At 45.0% G+C, this 23,755-nt stretch overlaps 2 protein-coding genes and 1 long non-coding RNA gene across 5 annotated transcripts; 1 reads left to right on the top strand and 2 right to left on the bottom strand.

The window, feature by feature from the left end:
- Window positions 1-1,880: 1,880 nt before the first annotated feature.
- Window positions 1,881-6,681, bottom strand: LOC114605600 (tubulin alpha-8 chain-like). The gene is made up of 4 exons (XM_077935605.1): window positions 6,399-6,681; window positions 5,431-5,579; window positions 3,027-3,707; window positions 1,881-2,174 (listed from the first exon to the last, which is right to left on the bottom strand). Exons 1-4 carry the CDS (start codon window positions 6,679-6,681, stop codon window positions 1,881-1,883), a joined length of 1,407 nt encoding a protein of 468 aa, XP_077791731.1.
- A 6,393-nt stretch (window positions 6,682-13,074) lies between these two features.
- PEX26 (peroxisomal biogenesis factor 26) lies at window positions 13,075-18,148 on the bottom strand. Of its 3 annotated transcripts, XM_028745538.2 has the most exons (5): window positions 17,433-18,137; window positions 16,342-16,482; window positions 15,223-15,539; window positions 14,279-14,425; window positions 13,075-13,578 (listed from the first exon to the last, which is right to left on the bottom strand). In XM_028745538.2, exons 1-5 carry the CDS (start codon window positions 17,660-17,662, stop codon window positions 13,475-13,477), a joined length of 939 nt encoding a protein of 312 aa, XP_028601371.2. In that variant the 5' UTR covers window positions 17,663-18,137; the 3' UTR covers window positions 13,075-13,474. The 3 variants fall into 3 exon arrangements, with proteins under 3 accessions (XP_028601371.2, XP_077791349.1, XP_077791346.1); XM_077935223.1 differs by lacking the exon at window positions 16,342-16,482 and having other exon boundaries at window positions 17,433-18,144; XM_077935220.1 differs by lacking the exon at window positions 13,075-13,578 and having other exon boundaries at window positions 13,998-14,425; window positions 17,433-18,148.
- Window positions 18,149-18,263: 115 nt separating this feature from the next.
- On the top strand, window positions 18,264-23,020 carry LOC144329010 (uncharacterized). The gene is made up of 3 exons (XR_013394426.1): window positions 18,264-18,390; window positions 20,429-20,527; window positions 22,976-23,020. It is a non-coding gene; the product is annotated as an uncharacterized LOC144329010 (long non-coding RNA).
- The last annotated feature ends 735 nt before the right edge of the window (window positions 23,021-23,755 follow it).

The following is a 23,755-nucleotide window of genomic DNA, read 5'->3' as shown; positions in this document are numbered from 1 at the left end:
AAAAATCATTTATTTATGTACTCTGCCTATACAAAAAGGTTACGTTTTTAATCTCCAAAATGAAGTCCGAAGTGAGATTACAGTAGAGACCCAGGGCTTAACTTCAAATGTGTGGCAGCAGCGTATCCATTCAGTGATGATGAAATGGCAATCATCATTTCAAAAGTTCAACATTTCTTATTGTTTTCCTTTGACAATTGGGGTTGCCATATTGCTTAAGACTTGCTTCATTTTAAAGGAGTGAGGCCAAGAAGGAATGAGGTGCCAGGAGGAAAGCAAGGAGTCCTCTGATAGCTTGTGCCCAAGGGGCCCTAGAAACGTGGATTCAGCAGATTCAGCTGCTCTTGAATGGCTCCTACTTATTTAAACTGACCTGTGCTGAATAATTTCCTGGTGGATTGTGCTTTAGCCAGGAGGCCAGGCTACCAGACCCCATCTGTGTACAGTGGTACCTCGGGTTAAGTACTTAATTCGTTCCGGGGGTCCATTCTTAACCTGAAACTGTTCTTAACCTGAAGCACCACTTTAGCTAATGGGGCCTCCTGCTGCCGCCAGAGCACGATTTCTGTTCTCATCCTGAAGCAAAGTTCTTAACCCGAGGTATTATTTCTGGGTTAGCGGAGTCCGTAACCTGAAGCGTATGTAACCTGAAGTATATGTAACCCGAGGTACCACTGTACAGCTGAGAGCCGAACTCAGAAAGTGGTTTGTCTTCAACAAAATCAGGGTTAGACATACACCATACATTTAAAGCACAGTTAAACCACATGGTTCCACTCTCCACCCCACCCAAAAAAAGAATCCTCGGAACTGCAGTTTATCTTTCACAGAGCTACATTTTCCATCAGCACCTTTAATCAACTACAGTTGCCAGGATCCTTTGTGGGAAGTCATATGCTTTAAATGTATGGTGTATATGCAGCCCAAGTCTCCTAGTTGCTCCTGATGTGGAAGCTTTTATAGGAGTCACCTGACCTGCTCTGGCCACCCAATTGGAGGAGGTTTCCTTGGCTGCCTCCCAATTCTCTCCTTTGGCCAGGGAAGGCTGATCTCACACAGGCTGAATCCCTGCCCTGTTTTCTTCAGCTCACCCATTTCCAGACTCACTGTAGGCTTGTATTATGATGCTGGCTGCCCACATTACACAGGCTTGTCTTAAAGGTTGACGTGGAATGCCTGCAAAAGGAATGCCTGCCATCATGTATGCAAGAGTGTGGCCTGACCACAAAACTGGTAGGAACCAGTTAGGAGGAACCTAACACTGTGAGAGTGAAAAAGAGCTCCATGTAAGGTACAAGGAGGGCTCTGCATGTAGAGTAAAAGAAACTGGTTGGGCAAAGTTGCATTTCAAGGGCTGTGGTTGGGTGAAAACATGGTGGAATGAAGTGGTTGGCCAGAGGGTGAAATAGCTAAGACAACATATTTTTCGTATACAGTGGTACCTCGGGTTAAGTACTTAATTCGTTCCGGAGGTCCGTACGTAACCTGAAACTGTTCTTAACCTGAAGCACCACTTTAGCTAATGGGGCCTCCCACTGCTGCCGTGCCTCCGCCGCACGATTTCTGTTCTCATCCTGAATCCAAGTTCTTAACCCGAGGTACTATTTCTGTGTTAGTGGAGTCTGTAACTTGAAGCGTGTGTAACCTGAAGCGTATGTAACCCGAGGTACCACTGTATAGTGTTTTCTGAAAGAAAGCTCTCGCAAACTCTTTTAACTCTGTCCTGTAATGCGTTACTGAATAAAGTCCGACCCATTGGGAACTTTTCATGAGCCTCCACACGGAACCTCTGAAGGAAATTTCTCCCCCAAAGTCTACAAAGTCCCAAAGGAAGGGAAGAAACAGACAAGAGACATTGTGGTGCACAGAGGAGCAAACTGTTAGATTTCCTCGCTGTCGAGTACCGACTCAAACGAGTCAGTTGCCACTTCCTCATAGTCCTTCTCCAGGGCGGACAGGTCCTCTCGAGCTTCTACAAACTCCCCTTCTTCCATGCCCTCACCAACATACCAGTGCACAAACGCTCTCTTGGCAAACATCAGGTCGAACTTGTGATTTAGCCTTGCCCAGGCTTCAGCAATGGCAGTGGTGTTGCTGAGCATGCAGACAGCGCGCTGGACTTGGGCCAGATCTCCTCCAGGGGTTACAGTTGGCGGTTGGTAATTAATGCCAACCTGGTAGGGTTAAAAGGAAAGGGGAGAAAGCAAGCATATAGACACACACATAAATGGTATCAGTTCAAGCAACCACCTCTAAATTGGAACCATAGAGGTAGAATAAGAATGAGGTGACATACTGCCTGTACTTCTGGTAAAGACTGATGCCTTCCATCATAATTCTCTATGGGAACTGAGTGATGTCCCTCTATTTGTTGGCAACTCTATGGTGAACAGGTGGCGCTGTGGGTTAAACCACAGAGCCTAGGGCTTGCAGATGAGAAGGTCAGCGGTTCGAATCCCCACAATGGGGTGAGCTCCCGTTGCTCAGTCCCTGCTCCTGCCAACCTAGCAGTTGGAAAGCACACAGTGCAAGTAGATAAATGGGTACCACTCTGGCTGGAAGGTAAACGGCATTTCCGTGCGCTGCTCTAGTTCGCCAGAAGTGGCTTAGTCATGCTGGCCCCATGACCCGGAAGCTGTATGCCAGCTCCCTCGGCCAATAAAGCAAGATGAGCGCCACAACCACAGAGTCGTCCACGACTGGACCTAACGGTCAGGGGTCCCTTTACCTATGGTGAAATAGTTTGCAAGGCAGTTCTATTTTATATGGGAAATATCAATAGGGAATGGGATGGAGTGTGACTTTTCCTGGAATCACCAAACCACAGGTATGTTCACCAGCAATTCCTATGGCATCCCCTTTCTCCACGAAACATGTCTCCACTTATTTGCTTTTTTTCTAAACTAAAAAGATTCAGATGTTCAGAAAAATCCATTTTCTGAATCTTTCCCACAGATTCCTCTCTTGATAAACCTTAATGATTGCATTGGGACCCAGATTTCATGCCAATATTAATCTCTCCTCACCTTGAAGCCAGTTGGGCACCAGTCCACAAACTGGATTGTCCTCTTGGTCTTGATCGCAGCAATGGCTACGTTGACGTCTTTGGGCACCACATCACCTCGGTAGAGCATGCAGCAGGCCATGTACTTCCCATGGCGGGGGTCGCATTTCACCATCTGGTTGTTGGGTTCAAAGCAGGAGCTGGTGATTTCGGCCACTGAGAGCTGCTCGTGGTAAGCCCTCTCAGAGGAGATGATGGGCGCATAGGTGACCAAGGGGAAGTGGATGCGAGGGTAAGGCACCAGGTTGGTCTGGAACTCAGTCAAGTCCACGTTGAGGGCGCCGTCGAAACGCAGGGAAGCGGTGATGGAGGAGACAATCTGGCTGATGAGGCGGTTCAGGTTGGTGTACGTGGGGCGCTCAATGTCCAGATTGCGGCGGCAGATGTCGTAGATGGCCTCGTTGTCCACCATGAAGGCGCAGTCGGAATGCTCCAAGGTGGTGTGGGTGGTCAGGATAGAATTGTAGGGCTCCACCACCGCAGTGGAAACCTGGGGGGCTGGGTAGATGGCAAACTCCAGCTTGGACTTCTTGCCATAGTCCACAGACAGGCGCTCCATCAGCAGGGAGGTAAAGCCAGAACCTGTGCCTCCTCCGAAGCTGTGGAAAATCAGGAATCCTTGTAGCCCTGCACAGGTGTCCGCCTGTAAAGGGAACCATCATTTAGGTGCTTTCCTCACACACGCACAGAGCTTTTTTATTACACCAACGAGCCTGCATAAATAAGATACCCCTCCTGAGTTCTGAAATGTTAGAGTCCAGGAAGGACTGTACATTGTGAAAAGTATTTTGGTCTGTATAAGTAGGCAGGCAGAAGGGTGGAGATTCGGCACCAAAAACATTAGGAGAGGACGGAAACTTTATTTCTCTTTCCATGCAATTGGCAAATGTGATATTAGGAGCCATTTCCTACCTCACTATTCTTCAGCACTGCTTCCCCATCCTTGTATTAAAGGGCCCTCCATTTTATCTAGTCATTCTATAAAACAAGTGTTTCTCCATCTGAATTAAAGAAACACCCAGGTGTCTGCTTAGTGTGGTACAAACTGGCCTCTCCACATCCTTTCTCAACCAATCAGAAAGTGGCTGGGAGAAAGGGATGGATGGTGTATGTGTCCATACATATGCATGAGTGCGTTTCTGTGTGCATGTCTCTCTCTGTGTGTATTTATTTTATTTTAATTTTTGTTAAATATGTATATTGTCCTATACCCATAGATCTCAATCAATAAATCTACTGATTGGCATACGGTAAATATCTATTGTAAAATAAGATGATATATTGACTTACATAAACATAATTATTAGAATGAACAAGTAAATTATAGCTATGACAATCTCCTAATTAAAAGGGATATCTGATGGGTGGAGTTTGACTCAGGTGGACCAAAGGGGGAACTTCTTTTGCTTGGTCCTCAGGTTCTCCAGGGACCCAGCCAATGCGTTTCTGGTTTCTTTGAAGTGCCATTCAATATAACATTGTATTTTTATTTTTTAAAAAATATTTATTCAAAGTTTTTTACATTTATCACCCAACACATATAATCCCATCCCCAACAATACAATAAACAGAAATAACAGAAATAACAGAAATAACAGAAAAAAGACATACAAAAAAGAGGGGGGGGGAAGAAATTATAACATCAAATCCAAATTCTTAGTATTCATACTTTCCTCACTTTCTCACATCTTCCGTTCCTGCTTTCCAGGTTTATAAAATTCTAAACAGCAAATTATCACCTTGTTTCAATCTCTTATTTATGTTTTCCCCATATTATGTCTCTAAATTTAAGTTTATTTTCCAAATGCTTGAATACTTAATTAGGCATAATATTAACCAAAAAATTAACTTTTTCTCACATTTCACCTATTCTCAAATTCTTATCAACTAACTTACTGATGCCACATTTATTTTTACTCTTGCATCATCTTAACACTCATACAATTTACAATGTTTTTGTAAGTAGTCCTTGAATTTCTTCCAATCCTCTTCCACTGCTTCCTCTCCCAGGTCGCGGATTCTGCCAGTCATTTCTGCTAGTTCCATATAGTCTATCAGTTGCATCTGCCATTCTTCCAGCGTGGGCAAGTCTTGAGTTTTCCAGTGTTTAGCTATGAGTATTCTTGCTGCTGTTGTTGCATACATAAAAAATGTACAGTCCTTCTTTAACACCCTCTGGCCGACAATGCCCAAAAGCAAGGCCTCTGGTTTCTTAGGGAAGGTATACTTAAATACCTTTTTCAGCTCATTATATATCATTTCCCAGAAAGCCTTAACCTTAGGGCAGGTCCACCATAGATGAAAGAACGTTCTCAATATAACATTGTAGCCTACCAAAACATGCTTTCAGTTCCGCTGTGCCTTACCAGTTTTCGAATGCGATCCAGTGCTAGCTCAATCCTGTCCTTCCCGATGGTGTAGTGGCCACGGGCGTAGTTATTAGCTGCATCTTCCTTGCCAGTGATCAGCTGTTCCGGGTGGAAAAGCTGACGGTAGGTGCCAGCCCGCACTTCATCTGTGAAAGGGGAAAGGAAGCATAAGGCCTTCCAAAAGGAGCTGAATTTTAATACAAGGCAACCCAACTCTGAATCTAGATAGAAAACCATGGCCTGGTATTTCAATTAAGTGGTGAGCACTCCAACTCCCATCAGCCCCAGCCAGCATGGTCAATGGTCAGAGATGCTGAGATGGTCCAACAACATCTGCTGGGCTACAGGTTCCGAAGTATCTATTAGCTGGGGCATTGCATAGAAAGCTGTGGCTTTAAAGAGTTGAATAGCTTGATTTTTCATACCATTAGAAAAAACTTTTGTTTTCTTAAAGGTAAACGTAAAGGGACCCCTGACCATTAGTTCCAGTCGTGGCCGACTCTGGGGTTGCGGTGCTCATCTCGCTTTACTGGCTGAGGGAGCTTCCGGGTCATGTGGCCAGCATGACTAAGCCGCTTCTGGCAAACCAGAGCAGCACACGGAAATGCCGTTTACCTTCCTGCCGGAGCGGTACCTATTTATCTACTCGCACTTTGAGGTGCTTTCGAACTGCTAGGTTGGCAGGAGCAGGGACCGAGCAACAGGAGCTCACCCCGTCGCGGGGATTTGAACCACCAACCTTCTGATCAGCAAGTCCTAGGCTCTGTGGTTTAACTCACAGCTCCACCCACGTCTTACAGCTGAACAATTCAGTAGGGCTTGACTACACACATGGAACGGAAGATTCATCTATTAATGGTTATCCCACCTAAGGGAAACCTGAGGCCCATTGAGGAAATGTGCCCCCCTGAGCCACTATATGATCTCACAAGCATTTCATACGACCTGAGACAGCCTTAACCCACCGACTACAGTTTGCTCCAAGTCCACCATGATAGCTCGCGGCACATGCTTCCCGTTGCCAGTCTCTCTGAAGAACGTAGCAAAGGAGTCGTCATTATTGGAATGGTTCTTTTCCGCAAAGGTGCCATCTGGCTGAATTCCATGCTCCAGGCAGAAGAGTTCCCAGCATGCATTGCCGATCTGAACTCCAGCCTGGCCAACGTGAATGGAGATGCACTCACGCTGCAGAATGGAGAACAGGGTGAAGTCAGAAGACACGACACAGACTCTTTGGGACAGGTGCATTCGTTTTTGCACCCTGTAAGTAAGTAAAGGGACCCCTGACCATTAGGTCCAGTCATGGCCGACTCTGGGGTTGCGGCGCTCATCTTTATTGGCCAAGGGAGCCGGCGTACAGCTTCCGGGTCATGTGGCCAGCATGACTAAGCCGCTTCTGGTGAACCAGAGCAGCGCACGGAAACGCCGTTTACCTTCCCACCGGAGCGGTACCTATTTATCTACTTGCACTTTGACGTGCTTTTGAACTGCTAGGTTGGCAGGAGCAGGGACCGAGCAATGGGAGCTCACCCCATCGCGGGGATTTGAACCGCCGACCTTCTGATCGGCAAGTCCTAGGCTCTGTGGTTTAACCCACAGCGCCACCCTGTAAGTAGTTTCATGCATATGCTTGGAAAGATTTATTTATTTTTTTAAGTTTGATTTCCCACAATGACCTAGTGCAGAGTCACTCTGAAACACTTAGTCAAATTAAAATGGTAGCTAGACCTAGTTGCTTGGCACTGCTGGGACTGCTGGATCAGAATTGTCTTAGAACCAAAGAACTGTAGAGTTGGATGGAACTCCAAGAGTCACCTCTCTTCCTCTATCTGTCCCATCTGAATTTGGAGAGGCAATTGAGGTGTTGGACTGGTGCTTGGAGGCAGTGATGGTCTGGATGTGAGCTAAGAAATAGAGGCTGAATCCTGAAAAGACGCAGGTACTGTGTGTTCCGAGTTCTTATGTCAAGGAGGTGGGGAGACAGCCTGTCCAGGACAGCTTTGCAGTCCCCTGGAAGAAGCAGGTCCTCAACTTGGGGGTGCTTTTAGGTTCAATACTATCACTGGAGTGGCCTCCGTGGCTAGGAGTGCCCCTTTCCAGCTCTAGTTCCTTTTGGATAGAAATGACCTGGCCACTGTATTGCGTGCTTTCATAATATCCAGATTGGGTTATTGCAATGTTCTTTACACAGGGCTGCCCTTGAAGATGATTTGGAAACTTCAGCTGGTTCAAAATGCAGTAGATAAACTAAGTTCTGGTTTTGTGAGACGTGCTGGTGGGGGGCATCTTTCTATGCACTTTCTCCATACCATGCAATTTTTATATGTACCTCTGTTATATCCCTTACTTAGGACTCAGCTTCATTAGTCAAAAAACAACACTTTGAAAGTGTTATAAACATGCAACACCAGATGGCGCCAGAGGGCAAACAAATTTTCTATGTGATTTTTACATAGGTTTTTTTCTCTTTTGTTATAAAACAATTTAATTTCTGACTTTACTGTATAGCGTTTTTATTCCTGTGTGTAAATCCGCCCTTAAGTCACCTTTTCTTTAAATGAAAAGCTCCATGCCTTTCTGCATAGGGGATCTACTGCATCCCATTGATCACTTTGGTGGCCCTTTCCTAACATTTCCCTTCTACATTCTCCTTTTGGAGCAGTGGTGATCAGAACTGTACACAGTATTCCAAATGTGGTTGTACCATTGATCTGTATAGCAATATTGTTGCTGTATTGGCAGTTTTATTTTCAGTTGCTTTCCTTATGATCTCTAACATGGAATTAACCTTTTTCACAGCTGCTGCACATAAAGCTATCCATCACTTTTAACTTTTAGGTAATTTTTATTGATGTATTCAAAATATATATACAATAGATAAACAACAATATTGAACCCCAATATCTTTTTCTGGACCAGTTCAGATGCCATTAGAGTTATGTGGTTGGAATTTTTTTGCTATAGTGTGCATTGCTAACAGCTGGCATAAATAAAATCAAGGGGAAAGCGTCAGTCAACATCAACTGGCAATGTCTGAATAAAACAGAGAGGGATTGAAAGCCTAACCAATATTTGACAGCTCTCTCTCATTTATCATCATAGTAGAACATGATACAAAAAGTAAACCAAGAATGGATTATATTCAAGCAAAAACTACTGTCACAGCAAAAACCGCCTGGCAGATCTTGAATGAGTCTTGCATTGTACAGACAATGTGTGTAACCTTCATGTTTTTATCTAATTTTTCTTTTTTGGTTATCAAAAAGATTTAAGAAAATAATATATTAACAGGATACTGTAAAACAGAACAAGTATAATTTAGTTTTTGTTTTTTAGAACAACTGGAAGTCTATTTTAGGTCTTTTTAAAAATATATATTTTTATTTTTTCTGTGGTATGGGATGGGATACAAATTGTAATATATTGCTGTATAATTTTGTAAAATATGTTTAATAAAGAATTCAATTAATGGGGGGGGGGAGAACATGGTTAAACTATGGAACTCGCTAGATGTTGTGATAGCTACCAACCATGATGCCTTAAAAATGTTAGATAAATTCAGGTAGGCTAAAGCTATCAGTGGCTCCTAGACATGCTGGCTATCTTCTATCCCCAGTGTCAGAGGTCTTATACTAGTTGCTGGGAATCGCGAGTCAGGAGTGCTGTTGCACTCAGATCCTGCTTGTGGGCTTCTCCTTGGCACCTTGGAGAAAAGGGTGGGATACAAATGCAATCAAGTCATTCAGCTGCTGGCCTGGAAGCTGGCTGCTGCAGCATCAACATTGCCATCACAGAACTGATGTGATGGTGGATAAAATGCCAGGGTGTAGATCAGGGAAGGGAAACCTGTGGCATTCCTGATGTTGTTAGACTTCTAACACCCACCAGTCCCAGACACCAGGGCCAATGGTCAGGGGTGGACGTAAAGCCCAGCAGGATTTGGCGGTTCCCCAACCCTGATCTACACCCTGACGTCTACACCACATCAATCCTGTATTGTCAAATTGCCTTGATCTTCTACCCTTTCAATAGTTCTGAAGCAGAGGAAACCTTCTCTCCCCTTGGTACCTTCCATGTGCAGGAAGCTCCCCTTCCCTCCTTACCATGGTGCCTCAAGTAGTGCTCACTCTCGCTCCCGATTAGCAACAGCAGCTGTGGATGTTGATGTTCTCACTGCTGTCTCGCTCTAGGCAGCTGGGTGCCAAGGACCCCAAGCCATGCATGCCACCCCCAGGGAGTGCCATTGAGCATCACAGTGCAGGGGAGGAAGGTCATAATCACCCTTGGCAACCTCCCCTTTCCTGCTCCTGCCATTTACATCACTGAACACTCACTCACTCTCAGGTGGTGGGCTCAGCAGAAGCCATCTGCCCATGTCCCCTTCCCCACTTGAAATGATAGGAGCTAGTTCCTCTTGGCTCTGTTTTATTCTCTGAGCAGAACCCGGTTCTTTTCCTGGGACTCTGCCACTTCTGGCTTTGTGTAGGGGTGGCTTGTTTGAATGCTTCTGCCATGGACAAGTTTTTTTGGGAAAAGCTCCTTGCATGCAGGGAAATATATCTCAAGGAAGCTGGGCTGAATCGTTTCCTATGTAGAAGGAGTTACCTGCCCCCACTGGGAAGAATTCAAATTTGCAAATACCCACCCTCATCTTGAAGTAGTAGAGGCCATGGAAAAGCTTTCCCATTTGATTCTACTGAATGCTCCATTTTTTTCCTGAGTTCAGGACATTGAATCTGCTGAGTAGACCTTGGAAGACACATCACAAATCCAACAAAACATAGGTATGTGGAACCTGTGGCCCTCTAGATGTTGTAGGACATCTTTCATCTGCCTCCACCAGCCAATGACCAGAAGTGATGGGAGCTGGAGTCTAGCAGGAGTCTAGCAGCATCTGGAAGCCACAGGTTGTCCATCCCTTGATGGTTGTCCATCAACTTTCTCTGCCATCTTCCTACCAATGGCTTGTCATCTAGCGGAGCTGTTCCAAGGGGTTAAGTATTCTGAGGGGGAAAGGGCACTGTGTTGGCCTAGAGCAACCAGTTTGCAAGGCACCTTGCTGATAAAGTCATTCGTGTTTGTTTCAAAATAGATCCCGTTCTCATTGTGAAGTCTATGGAAGCCTTGGTAGAATCATAGAACTGTAGAGTTGGAAGGGACCTTCTAGAGTCATCTAGTCAATGCAGGAATCAAACCCCCTACCCTGGGATTAAGAGCCTCATGCTCTCCAGACTGAGCTATCCCTGCTGTCATCTGGTACTGCTGTTGCATTCATAACTTTTTTGCAGGTTTCACATAGGCATGTGGTTGGCTGCTGTGAGAACTGGAAGTGGAGTTAGATAGGCCTTTGATCTGATCCAGCAAGGGCACTTCTTATGCTGTTACCTGCTCATCCTGTTTTAACAGGTATGTTTTAGCCTGAGGATGTGGACAGGGTGCTTGAAGGTGTTAGGCTGATCATCTGTCCTCTTGGCCTTCGCCCATCCTGACTCCTTAAGGCAGCCAGAGCATGGCAGGTCAATTGGATGGGGCAGGTTGTAAAGAATGGTGAAGTACCATATGGACTGAGTTGTAAGGCATTATCAAAGGAGCCTTCATCAGATCCCACCATCCTAGGCGATTACCTGCTGGTTTCCTATTTATGCTACTTGGGCAAAGTGCTCAACGTACGATCTTTATCCTTTGCAGTATGGCTTTGGCATTGAAATATCTGTCACACTAGTGGATTGCCTGTGCTGTGAGCTGGACAAGGGGACTGCAGGCCAGTTGGACCTTGCAACAAGCTTTTAATACCATTGACCATCCCTTTGGGATGGGAGGCGCTGTTTAGCAGTGGCTGTAGTCTTATCTTGCAAGTCAGTTGCTGAACATGGCGTTTAGGGATTCGTGTTTAATTCCTTGACCTCTGTCCTACATCACAAAGGTCTCCAGTGTGTCCCCTGCGTTATTTCACACCCACATGAAACAGCTAGGAGGTTATCTGGTGTCAGTAATATGCTGCAGACACCCATCTCTAGCTCGCATTTCCTTCCGTCCGTCCAGGGAGGGTGTGGAGATCCTGAACTGCAACTTGAGAGCAGTGGTGGGTTGAATGTGGGCTAATGAGTTGATACTTTAAGCCAGACAAGACAGAGGCACTTCTGATCAGTAGGAAAGCCAATCCAAGATTAGACACACACCTTTACTGGAAGGGATAGCAATTTCCTTGAAAAACCAAGCTTGTGGTCTTGGGTGCTTCCGGACAATGACTGCAGCACACACTTTGCTGGGCTGCTGAAGTGTTCGGAAACTTCGGCCGGTGCCAAATGCAGCAGCTAGACTTGCGTTTTTGAGCCTATTAACTCCAGTTGTGTTCAGTCTTCTCTGCCTACCTGCTTGCTTCCAGCGCTTGCTCTTGCCCTTAAAGCCCTTTGCAAAGCTTCCCCACATTCCCTCTTTAAATCAAGGACTTCAGAAGTTTAAAACAGCAGCTCTGGGTGGCTTACAAAACACCCTTTGCACTTGCCCAATGGGTACCCAACAATCAGCTTGGCTGTCAAGCACTTGGGGACCCTAAGTAAGGGATTATGACCAGGCAGTTGAAGAATTTCTGCCTTCCATATGAGCCTGCCCACCCACTGTGATTTTCATCAGAGGCCTCACTCTGTCCTGTTGCCAGTGGAGGTTTGGCATGGGGAAGAGTCCATTGGGTTGCACTGCTCAAATTTTGGAACACCCTACCTTGGCTGTCCTGATTAGTCCCCTTATTTGTCAATACCTGTATTTTCTAGCAGTCTTTGGAAGAATTTTTTCCCTTTGCTGCTAAGAGTTGTAATGTGGCTTGCTTTGTTTTGCTCTCTGCTTCGTTTTATTACCTCTGTCCATTTGGATAAGGGAAGCAGGTGGCGCTGTGGGTTAAATCACAGAGCCCAGGACTTGCCGATCAGAAGGCTGGCAGTTCGAATCCCCGCGACGGGGTGAGCTCCCGTTGCTCGGTCCCTGCTCCTGCCAACCTAGCAGTTCGAAAGCACGTCAAAGTGCAAGTAGATAAATAGGTACCGCTCCAGCGGGAAGGTAAACGGTGTTTCTGTGTGCTGCTCTGGTTCTCCAGAAGCGGCTTAGTCATGCTGGCCACATGACCTGGAAGCTGTACGCCGGCTCCCTCGGCCAGTAAAGTGAGATGAGCGCCGCAACCCCAGAGTCAGTCACGACTGGACCTAATGGTCAGGGGTTCCTTTACCTTTACCTTTTACCATTTGGATAATATCCATATGACACATTTGAAGCACATGGCTTCCCACTAGGAATCCTGGGAACTGTAGTTTGTGAAAGGTACTGCAAAGTGCAGCTCTGTGAGGGGTAAACTACAGTTGCCAGGATTCTTTGATGGGGGAGTCATGACTGTTAAAAGTGCTATAAATTTGCTTTTAACCAGGGTTTCCCAAACTTGGGTGTCCAGCTGTTTATTTGACTACAATTCCCATCATCCCTGATCACTGGTCCTGCTAGCTATGGATGATGGGTGTTGTAGTAAAAAAACCAGTCAGAGACCCAAGTTTGGGAAACTCTGCTTTAAACGAATGGTGTGGACGTGATCACAGCTTGCGATCTTTCGGGGGGACAGAGGCATTTCCTAACTGGGACCAAAAGGCAAGACGGAAGTGATTTAAATAAAATTAATGTTACAAATATACATATATAATACATAAATCAATATCACAGAATCAAAAATACGAAAAAAATCAGCCTTAAACAGAAGCTCCAAGAACTCAGTTATAAAGATATCTAGTTGGCAAGTGTTTCTAGGTGATCATATACAAAGCCACCAAATTCCAACTATCTATCGTGGAAATGCTTTAACAGTCCCATCGCTGTGGTCATGACACAGCAGATACCCCGCCCAGATGCCGCGCTGCCACTATCCTTAATTCTCGAAGAAGTCTCTGCCTCACTGCAGGTGCTCTCTCAACAGCTGCAGTCACCTTCATTGACTTGCAAGTGGCTTCTCCGCGGTCCTCCAACAAGCACTGCTTCAGCATCATACAGAAGGCAGTGGAGTCAGTTAGTCTTGAATTGGAGGCCTGGAGTGTGGAGAAAATGCAGCCAAGCGGGCTTGATGGAAAAGCTGGATTAGCCTGTTGAGGAAGGGCAGAGAAGTGGGAGATGCTGGAAAAGAGAAGAAGAAGAAGATGACTTTTATTTCTCATATCTACCCATAACAATAAGCAAATATTATTCACGACACTGGTCAAACATTCCTCCTCCAAATGTAAACACCCAATGTCCCAAGGGTTCTCATACAAATAAAATAAACCACTAAGGTATCACATGCACCATACGTTTAAAACACTGTTGTATCACTTTAACAGCAACGGCTCCGCCCTCTCCCCAAAAGACCTGGGAACTGTAGTTCGTTAAGGTAGCTGAGAGTAGTTAGAAGACCCCTCAGAAAGCTACAATTCCCAGCACCTAAAACTACCGTTCCCAGACTCCTTGCCTGAAACCCAAGTGAGCCATTGCCAGGGCTAGATCAGCCAAGAGTCTAACTCAGGAAGCTGTCGTATACTTGGTTCTTATGCGGCTACTCCCTGCCAGGCCTTCTACTCCTTTGGTCCTGGACCTCGGTTGAATTTGGGGCTCTCATTCCATCCCACTCCAGATACGGCAGACTTGACCATATCCCCAGCAGTCTGTGCTTTACAAGTCATTCCTGAAATCCCAAACATGGCCAAGCAGCACTGTGTGTCAATACACACACACTGCCATTCCAGATACAACCCCACATAGGCTAAATATTTCACACGGTAACAGCTGGATACTTCTCCTTTCCCTTCCCCTCCCACTGTCTCCCCTCTCTCAAGTATACCTGGGTCAAGTCTCACGACAATGAGACACAACATGAAAGCAGCCAAGAGTGTCTTTCTGTAGGGGATGGAAGACAGCTGGCCTGCCAAGGATCCCAGCACTCGACCCAGCTGTGCCAATATGGTCAACACCTTTTGGGGTACCAAACCTGCAAAACGAAAGGAAGACGTTACGCCAGGGAAAGTGGCGAGGAGGCACCGCTCAAAAGAAACTTTGAAAAGTTATTTCCAGAGAAGATTCCATGAAAAATAACCTCCTTTCTCCCTTAAAAAGCTCTCCACTGTTGTCATGTGAGGACTGTACAGCCAGCACCGATTTCTTGTGGCTGATCAAGGAAATGCTTTTGCCCCTTAGCAAACGCTTTATCTATGCTAATAGTAAAACCCAGTGAAGTTGTTGAAAGTGTGTCCCCTTCGCCCGACAGTTTCATTAAGCTGTCTGAATGCTGTAGGACTGCAATTCTCTTACTAGATTAATAGAATTGTAGAGTTGGAAGGGACGCAGGGGTCATCTAGTCCAACCCCCAGCAATGCAGGAATCTCAGCTAAAGCATCTGTGACAGATGGCCATCCGACCTCTGCTTAAAAACCACCAAGGAAGGTCAGTCCACAACCCCCCAAGGGAGACTGTTCCACTGTCAAACAGCTTACTGTCAGAAAGTTTTTCCTGATGTTTAGTTGGAATTTCCTTTCTTGGTTTGAGTCCTACCCTCCAGAGCAGGAGAAAACAAGCTTGTTCCCTCTTCCACGTGACAGCTCTTCAGATATTTGAAGATGGCTATCATATCTCCTCTCAGTCTCCTCTTTTCCAGGCTAAACATAACCACCTCCTTCAACCACTCCTCATAAGGCTTTGTTTCCAGACTTGGTGGCAAGAAAATTTATATACTCCAGGCATCTGGTTTCAGCTACAAAACACATAAGACTGCTTTTAAGAAAAGCCTACCCAACCGTTGCTTCCACACCATTTCTGGCCGCTCGTCAGGAAGCTGGCGCTCCTCCTCTTCCTTCTGCAGCCACTGCTGCCTCTGCTCCTTAATGCTCTCACAGGCCTCCACCTGTTGCTCTTTGCTCAATGCTTTACAATCTCGGATTAGCTCCTCTGCCTCTGCAAAGAGCCTGAGCGGCAACAGCACATGGAACAGGTGCAGCTGAGCCAAGAGGCCGTAACTAGGCAGGTGCTGATTGGCTGAGGAATGTAACCAGTCTCTGGCAACTTCTAGCATCACATGAGGTTCTTCCACTTTACTATGCAGGAGGATGCTGAGAGGGAAACAAAGCAATACCACCACTTTAATATTATTATAATGACACCATTGTATTTGCATATTATTTTTCCTATGCATTCTCAAGAAAGCCCTTGACACAGAGGGAGCTAGTATAATTTAGTGCAGGGCTCTATCTGGCCCTCAGAACACTCTCCAAGCAAAACGTCCTTCCCAGACAAAATAATAATAATAGTAATAATAATAATTTATTATTATTTATACCCTGGCCATCTGGCTGGGTTTCCCCAGCCACTCTGGGAGGCTTCCAACAAAAGATTAAAAATACATTAAAACATCAGTCATTACAAACTGCCCTAAACCGGGCTGCCTTCAGATGTCTTCTAAATGTCAGATAGTTGTTTATTTCTTTGACATCTGATGGTAGAGCGTTCCACAGGACGGCCACCACCACCCAGAAGGCCCTCTGCCTGGTTCCCTGTAACTTTGCTTCTCGCAGTGAGGGAACCGCCAGAAGGCCCTCGGCACTGGACTTCAGTGTCCGGGTTGAACGATGGGGGTGGAGACGCTCCTTCAGGAGAGATCATATGACTTACTGCATCTCCATACAAAAAGAAAATCCATACACACAGAAAGCTAGCATTTCTGGCAGAAGGCTAGGATGCAATGCCTCTTTCTCCCAGATATCTAGTTTTCTGTATGCAGGGAACTGATCTGCATGAAGGTGCATTCAGCTATGCAAGCCCCCACCCACAGCCTAAACTGGTACAGTCCAGTAACAGGCTTACCACCCCCAAAATACAATAATATAACTCAGTGTCTGTAAGAGCAGAACCCACCACAGCTCTAGAATTCTGGAAGGCCAACATTCAGGCTCGTGATAGTACTGAAGAATCCAAGGCAGGACTTCTCTCCATCGGTTCATCTCAGCCAACGCCTGGATACCCACAGTGCATAAGGAGCATTTCAGTTCTTCAGAGCTGATTCAGAAAATAGATGCACAAAATGTTATTATTATTATTATTATTATTATTATTATTATTATTATTAAAAATTAACCCCACTCTGCTGCTGAAAAGGACTCCCAGTGTGCCATACAAAGATCAGCAACAAGATTGGAAGTCTGGGGGCAGGGGCTATCTAAAAGGCATGACAGAAAAGGCAAAGGTATTGGGGGGAGGGGGGAGCAAACACAGACAGTAGTTCTTATTTACAAAGTTTTATAATAACCAGATGGTAATAGGAGAAGTTCAAGGAGAGGAGGAGCAGGAAGTTGCTGTCTCCCAGCACAGCCAGTGGCCATTTTACCCTTCCCGTCCCTCTGCTGTAACTTGGTAAAATATATTTTTCTGTAAGAAACTGCATTCCTCTGCCATTTGTGCTAACAGGTACTGGAATAAATATTGTTATTTAATTCCCTTTAGAAGAACGACATCAGTTCCAGGACTGGATTAAAGCAACCTTGAGGCTAGGAGTTTAATAAGTTTACAAAAGTATGGAATTATCGAAGACATTCACACAGAACATTCACAGGGGAATCACAGCTATGTTATAATCCTCACTTGTTCTCAAAATGTACTCTATAATGATAGACAGTGATCTGAACGCTTGTATTGCTTCATGGCTGACTTTATTCTTTGATTCTGAGCAGCATAAAACCTCCGCGAACGTTACTAAATTGTAAGTACGCAATTGTGTAACTCATATACAGTCATAGACACACAAACATTGTGTGTTTAATATTACTAAGCAACTGGGCCTAGGTAATAAAATTTGCCTGGTTTTTTTTATTTAAAAAAATATTGCAAGAGGATGAGCCCCACCCGCTAGATCATGGGCTGCAGATAGCTCAGCACATACCTAAATCTGGCACTGATCAATCCCCCTCTTCCCAGTTCTCACCCGACCTCTGCCTCAATTCAGCACGTACCTGTCAGCATCTTCATTCTCGGGGTCCTTCCTGAGGCTCTCGCAGCCTTTCTCGCACCTGTCCAGAGCAGCCGCGAAGTCCCTGTTCATCACCAGCAGATCTGCAGCCTCTTCCAGTAAGGAAGCTGCTTGGGACGCCACTGGAGACAGAGACACGGGCTCGCTGCTTCTTAAAAGGCTCCCTGCCCCGCCGATGCCAGCAAGCGCCACGGACAGGTCATTCCTCATCATCTCTAGGTGCTGGTTCTAAAACTAAACACTCCCGACTGAGCTGCGCTATAGGCCCGGTTGCCTCGCGCGATCAGCAGCTTCAGGACAAAATATTATGCAGCACTCAACAATTTGGGTTTTTGTTTATTATTTTTAGCCCACTAACTCTTCTTCAGAGGCAGGCTATTCCCCACTGCAGTCAGACACCGGATAGAAAAGAGAGGAAGGGGTGTGTAGGAAGGGAAAAGCTAAGGAAAAAAGAAATTTGTCTTCGGTTGCACCATTCTTCAGAATCCAGAAGATCCCGACTGTCCAGATCTGCAGAATTGCACAATTGCAATTCTGAGGGGGCGGATCCGCCTTCTATAATGCCCTGTATCCTATCAAAAGCAAACGCAGTACAGACCCCGCTCTCTTTCTAGGAAGCAGAGATCATCTCCCTACGCATTCCGCATAAAGAGCAACAAAAAATGCGACTGCCCCTAAACTGCTGTTCGGTCAGCAGCAGAACAGACGACTTCCTCGCTTTACCTGCGCGCCCGCAGTCACGCCGCAAGAGAGCATGCTGGGAAATGTAGTCCCTCTCGAGTGAGAGGGGAAAGTCGACGGGAAAGGCTGACTGACGGGAGGCCGGACAGCGACAACCGGAAGGCAGCCCGTGGCAGGAAGTAACGTGGAGCAGGAGGGAGGGGGATTTAAGCTTAGTTCTTTGGCCTCCTCAATTCATAATGTCCCTCCTCGTTAATACAGTACGTAGTTGGAAATTTCTGAGGGTCTGGTTGGACCACTTGGTGATTTGTTTTTCTCCTGCCTGTTGTACAACTGTAATGCTCTGAGCTAGATGTGTAATGGATTTTAATTGCATTTTAATTCCTCCCTTTTTTTTACATTGTAAAAAATTCAGTCGAAATAAATAAAAAAAAAGGTGCTAGTGGACAATTTGTGATTTTTAAAAATTTATTTCGACTGCGTCAGAACAACATGGCTACCTACCAGAATGTAGAATTCAGGTTATTGCAAGTGTTCTTCACAGACATACCACGGAACACCTGAACCCAGCTTGGTTTGGGAACACAAATTCAGATGCTTTTAAGGCATTACCTCTCCACTCCACCCCACTAACTGGTTTTAATATACAGTGCTACTTCGGGTTACATGCGCTTCAGGTTACATACGCTTCAGGTTACAGACTTCGCTAACCAAGGAACAGTGCTTCATGTTAAGAACTTTGCTTCAGGATGAGAACAGAAATCGTGCTCCAGCAGCGCGCCAGCAGCGGAAGGCCCCATTAGCTAAAGTGGTGCTTCAGGTTAAGAACAGTTTCAGGTTAAGTACAGACCTCCGGAAGGAATTAAGTACTTAACCCGAGGTACCACTGTATTGTTGCAAAAGCCCGGCACTTGCCAAGGAGTGACCAGAGCGTATGGCGTCACAGGCACACCTACAGGCTCTGCGGCCCTTCGAAGAACAGAAGACACGCTGTCGTGCTTTGGGAAACGAGGTTTATTCACTTATTTGTACCTTCCATCTGCTGGGAGGGGGTCCAGATCTTACAGCATAGCCCAGAGCATTGCCAAGATGTATCTCTGCCATTCTCCCTCTTTCTTCTTCCCAGAGGCCTCTTGCCCTCCCCCAGAGCAGTTACCTTGGCAACCCTCCAAATCTTCAGTCTCAGGTCACACCAGGGACAAGGAGTTGTCCTCAATGGCTCTATTTTAATGCTCTGCTCTTCCCTAGGCCAGCCAGGCTGGTTTGAGTAAGGCAACCAAGGAATCCCCTTGGCAGCTTATAGTCTCCCTGCATATCACAAAGAACCCAAAATCCTAGCATTTATTAACTTATAGGGTTTAGGGGGATCCCCCTATTTCTATAATGTCACCCCCTCCTTAGCAAAAGGCAGTCTTACATGACTGTCCAACACGGTTACTACCAGCATTCCACTGTGCTTGAAAGATAGCAGAAAGTTACATCAAAAACACAAGAAGACATTTAAAAACACAATAACAGTTCCTTTGTAAGCGGCCCCAGCTTCCTGGATTCCTCCAAGCCTTTCTCCGTGAACAGAGTAATTTAAACAAAGCGCTTACTATCCCAACACCACAGCATGCATAAAAAAAAAAGACATCACAGCATTTCAAAGTCATTGTTGAACTTGCAGGCACAATCCCTTTGTAGGTCAGTTCACAGATCCAAGAGCAGAAACCCCCACCACCTCTTCTTCTTGTAGTAGCTGGGTTTTCCACAGCGTTTATACTCTTGAGTAAAGCAAACACAGTTCTCAGTCCTTGTTGCTTACAGTAATTCACAGGTTCAGTCCTTCTGGGGGCTTCCTATGCTTCTGGTGTCTCCCAGCAGATTGTGTAGGGATGCCTCCCTCTTCTAGCCCCCTAGGCTGCCACTGGGGGTACTAGCTACCGTGTTGGGCCTGTGGTTCTGTTCCCAGAACCCCACAGTCTGGTCCCGCTGGTTGTTGGGCCACCCAGTACAGAGAATAGCTCTTGTATTTACACATTGGCATTAAATATTTTGACCACAAGCCTTTTTTGTCTCTTGTTCATAAAACTGCATTCTTCAATAGTAAAACAAACAATCAAACAAACCTCACACACAACAGAGTCCATATAAACCCCTCTAATTTAACCCTATTTCAGCAAGAGAAAGCTAAGTATATCAACAACATTCCCACAGAAGTCCATGGAATCAAGTCTAGGATGCAACAGAACAGCCTGTTTCTATATGAGAAATTAATAGTAACGTGTTTTTGTACTTTGCTCTTGTGTCCTGTAGGGTGCAGTGTGGAACTATGCAAGACCAACATCTTCAACTTCCAAGATTGCCACCCAGAACAGCAATTGGATATTAAGAGGCTTATTTGAATTCAAACAGGTAACCATCACTAATGCACAACCACATGCAAAACAGCAAAATAACTTTTACTTTGAAATAAAATATTTAAAAAACCAAGTTGCATGGGAACCAAAGCAATAGTGAAGATGTTAGTATCCCAATTTTGGTAACCTATGTTTTTTGTGGGGAGGTATGCAAGTGCCAACAAGAATGCCCTTTGCAGTGCAATCTTATGCATGCTTACTCAGAAGTACAGCCTACTGTCTTCAACAGGGCTTGTTCCCTGGTAAGTGTGTATAAAACTATATCCTCAGTCTGGAATACAGTATGTAATTTGTGAATGCTGTTCATATGGATGGGACAAGTGTATGGGAGCTCATTTTAAATCAAGTATTTGATAACCTGATGCAAAACAACAACAACAACAGACTAGGGAATAATCTCAAGGAGAATAAAATAATAGGAACATTCTGTAGGTGTACTATGAATTATTTTCTTATGTGAACTGGAAAACGCATGTAAGCCCTGCTTGACAAAAACTTATCATTTACCGTAGTCATTTTCTGGCCACTTCCCATATGCGCTTTCCAAACCTGCTTAGAGGAAAGTTACATGAATCACAGAATCATAGAATTGTAGAGCTGGGGGGGGGGGGTCCACAAGGGTCATCTAGTACAACCCTCTGCAATGCAAGAATCTTTCACCCTGTCTCATACTGTACCAACTGATCAATACATGAGAAACAACTCACAACAGGTCATGCAGTGAAAAATTAGATGGCTACCTCACATGGATTCAAAGCTCTCCACAGGAACTGGAAACCCGCAGGCTGAATTGGCTATTGGATTGTGGTGTTGGATACACAGCTCAGTAGTAGTGCCTATTCTTTGGATACAGAAACCGCCAGGTTCAGATCCCAAAATGGTTCCAGCTAAAAGGACTTACGGTGCTAAGTGCTAGGAGGAAACCTCTGCTGGAGAGCCCAGAGATTTGTTGTAGAAAAGTCTTCCCCAACCTGGCACTCTCCACATGTTTTAGACAACAACTATCATCCTTGAGCATTAGCCAAGCTAATTGGGGCTGGTAGGAATTGGAGGCCAACATGGTTTGGAAGGCACCAGTTTGGGAAAGGCTGGAGTAGACAGGATTTGACTAGATCAGAGATGGTGAGAGAAATGCTGCTGGACTTTGAACTCTCATTAGCTCCAGTTGGAATGGCCAGTGCCCAAAAACATCTGAAGGGCCACCAGTTCTCCATCCCTGGGACAGATAGACGAGTGGTGTCATTCGGCTAAAGAAAGCTTTAATGCATCAGACAATTCCAACTTTTCAGGCAGGGTATGACACACAAAATATAATTATGCATTATATTTTTATTCCAAAAAGCAACATTTCCTTATTAGGTTTGGATAGCTTACTTGTTATTGCTTTTTACTGCCTCTGAATTCTCCCCTCCTTTCCCCTCCCCACAACACATATTTCTGAAACTAAAGGCAGAAGGAAATTTGTTTGGACACACAATTTCCGCTTTCACTAAAAATAAGGACAAACTCTGCACATACTATATTTTCTGCTCATGGAGAGGGCTTGTGAAATACGAACAATACATAAAAAACAGGAATAAGCAAGATTCCGATCCAAAACAACTGGTATAGCAAAGGTCACTAATAAGACATTTTCTTTCGGCCGAAATATATTATATTTGTTCAGTTCACATCAGTAAGTCCATTCCTCAACAAAATAACATATACTTGCATTACCTATTTTTTCACTGAAGTGGCAAACTCATGTTTACTTTAAAAAACAAAATCCAAACCCTGTATTTGCGCTATTATGTCTGCAGCTTGGAGCTCATAAATTTGTGTGGTTCTCCCTTCTATATAGAAAACAAGCATGTTGAGATGGATAGTCTAAAACCTTTTTACCTCACACCTTTTTCTGTTTTCAGGGGGCACATTTGTGTAAGAGAACTTAATACAGTGGTGCCTCGCAAGACGAAATTAATTCGTTCCGCGAGTTTTTTCGTCTTGCGATTTTTTTCGTCTTGCGAAGCACGGTTTCGGAAAAGTTTTGGAAAAGCTTCAAAAATCACCAAAGTCTTCAAAAACCTCAAAAAAAGGCTACCACACCGTGTGCTATGAGTTGCTTCTCAAAGTCAAGTCGCAACTGTATTAACGGTTTTAAGAAAAAGGAAACAAACTTGCAAGACGTTTCCGTCTTGTGAAGCAAGCCCATAGGGAAAATCGTCTTGCGAAGCAACTCAAAAAACCAAAAACCCTTTCATCTTGCGAGTTTTCCGTCTTGCGAGGCATTCGTTCCGATTATCAGTACTCTGGGGGGAAAGCTTTAAAACTTGTTGTTTTACATCCACTTCATTGGTTGTCCTCCAGCGTTATCAAATATGTGCTTCCTTTTTGTTATTTTTTCAAGTTACTAGTTTTACATTTCTCTCAACTTATTTAACCTTAGCTTTTTTTTTTTAAGCAGAAAAGAATATTTCATCTTGCTGTGTATGGAAGGCATTCCTCGCTCCCTCGCTCACGTTTTGTGATCTTGCATTTTGCTTACTATCTTTGCTAAAAAAAAACTCTGGACCAGAGTAGCCACAAATTGCAGTAACCGAAGAAACCAGTGAGTAGAAGGAAAAGCTGGACCCTTTGCTGTGCAAATGTTGTATGTGGTTTTAGTCACTCATTTGGTTTGGTTTTTAATGCCCCGTCACCCAGTGCAGCTCAAGGGTATTTAGAAATATAGGCACATGCAGTAAGGCCTCCAGGACAAATCACCTCAAACGTTAATCCAGATCGGAACAGTACCGGTCACAGGGCCACAGGGTTGGGGGTGGGCAGTCTTCCGAGCTCCTGGCCTCTTCTGTGTTAGTGGGCTGCTAATTAGAGATTAGCAACACTAAGACTCTGAGCTGGAAGGAGCAAGGCTGTGTAGCTAAGTTTGAAGAGAAAGAAATAGTCACAGCTTCTCATGTTGAAAAGAAGAAGCAGCCATAGCAATGTCATCAGGAGGGGTTGCACACCCTAAAACCAACTGAGAGGAGCATGAAAGACAGGTAGGGATCACGGAATTGTACTGTGTAGTTTGCAGGCATGTTTAGCTCATTGAATGCAAAACTCTGCTTTGCTTGATTGGAATGTTTTGGCTCTTTGAACTGAAGTCCCTAATTGTTATTCCTCGGCAACTATGAGAATGGATTGTTGTGATTAGCGCATGCTTGGCATACAGTGTACAACTATGCCTTTCAGCTAGTAATGG

This window comes from Podarcis muralis, chromosome 10 (genome assembly GCF_964188315.1).
Source record: "Podarcis muralis chromosome 10, rPodMur119.hap1.1, whole genome shotgun sequence".
NCBI lineage: Eukaryota > Metazoa > Chordata > Lepidosauria > Squamata > Lacertidae > Podarcis > Podarcis muralis.
This window is presented reverse-complemented; position numbering and strand designations above follow the sequence as displayed.

Excerpts from the sequence above, each read along its gene's own strand:
- PEX26 (XM_077935220.1), bottom strand. The coding sequence starts at position 17,662 with ATGATGAGGAATGACCTGTCCGTGGCGCTTGCTGGCATCGGCGGGGCA. Across the intron at positions 15,540-16,341 it reads TCCAGAATTCTAGAGCTGTG|CATCCTCCTGCATAGTAAAG; the intron begins GTGGGTTCTGCT and ends TTTCCCTCTCAG. Across the intron at positions 14,426-15,222 it reads GGTGTGGAAGCAACGGTTGG|GTTTGGTACCCCAAAAGGTG; the intron begins GTAGGCTTTTCT and ends TTCGTTTTGCAG.
- LOC114605600 (XM_077935605.1), bottom strand. The coding sequence starts at position 6,681 with ATGCACCTGTCCCAAAGAGTCTGTGTCGTGTCTTCTGACTTCACCCTG. Across the intron at positions 5,580-6,398 it reads CTTGGAGCAAACTGTAGTCG|ATGAAGTGCGGGCTGGCACC; the intron begins GTGGGTTAAGGC and ends CCCCTTTCACAG. Across the intron at positions 3,708-5,430 it reads TGGATCGCATTCGAAAACTG|GCGGACACCTGTGCAGGGCT; the intron begins GTAAGGCACAGC and ends TTCCCTTTACAG.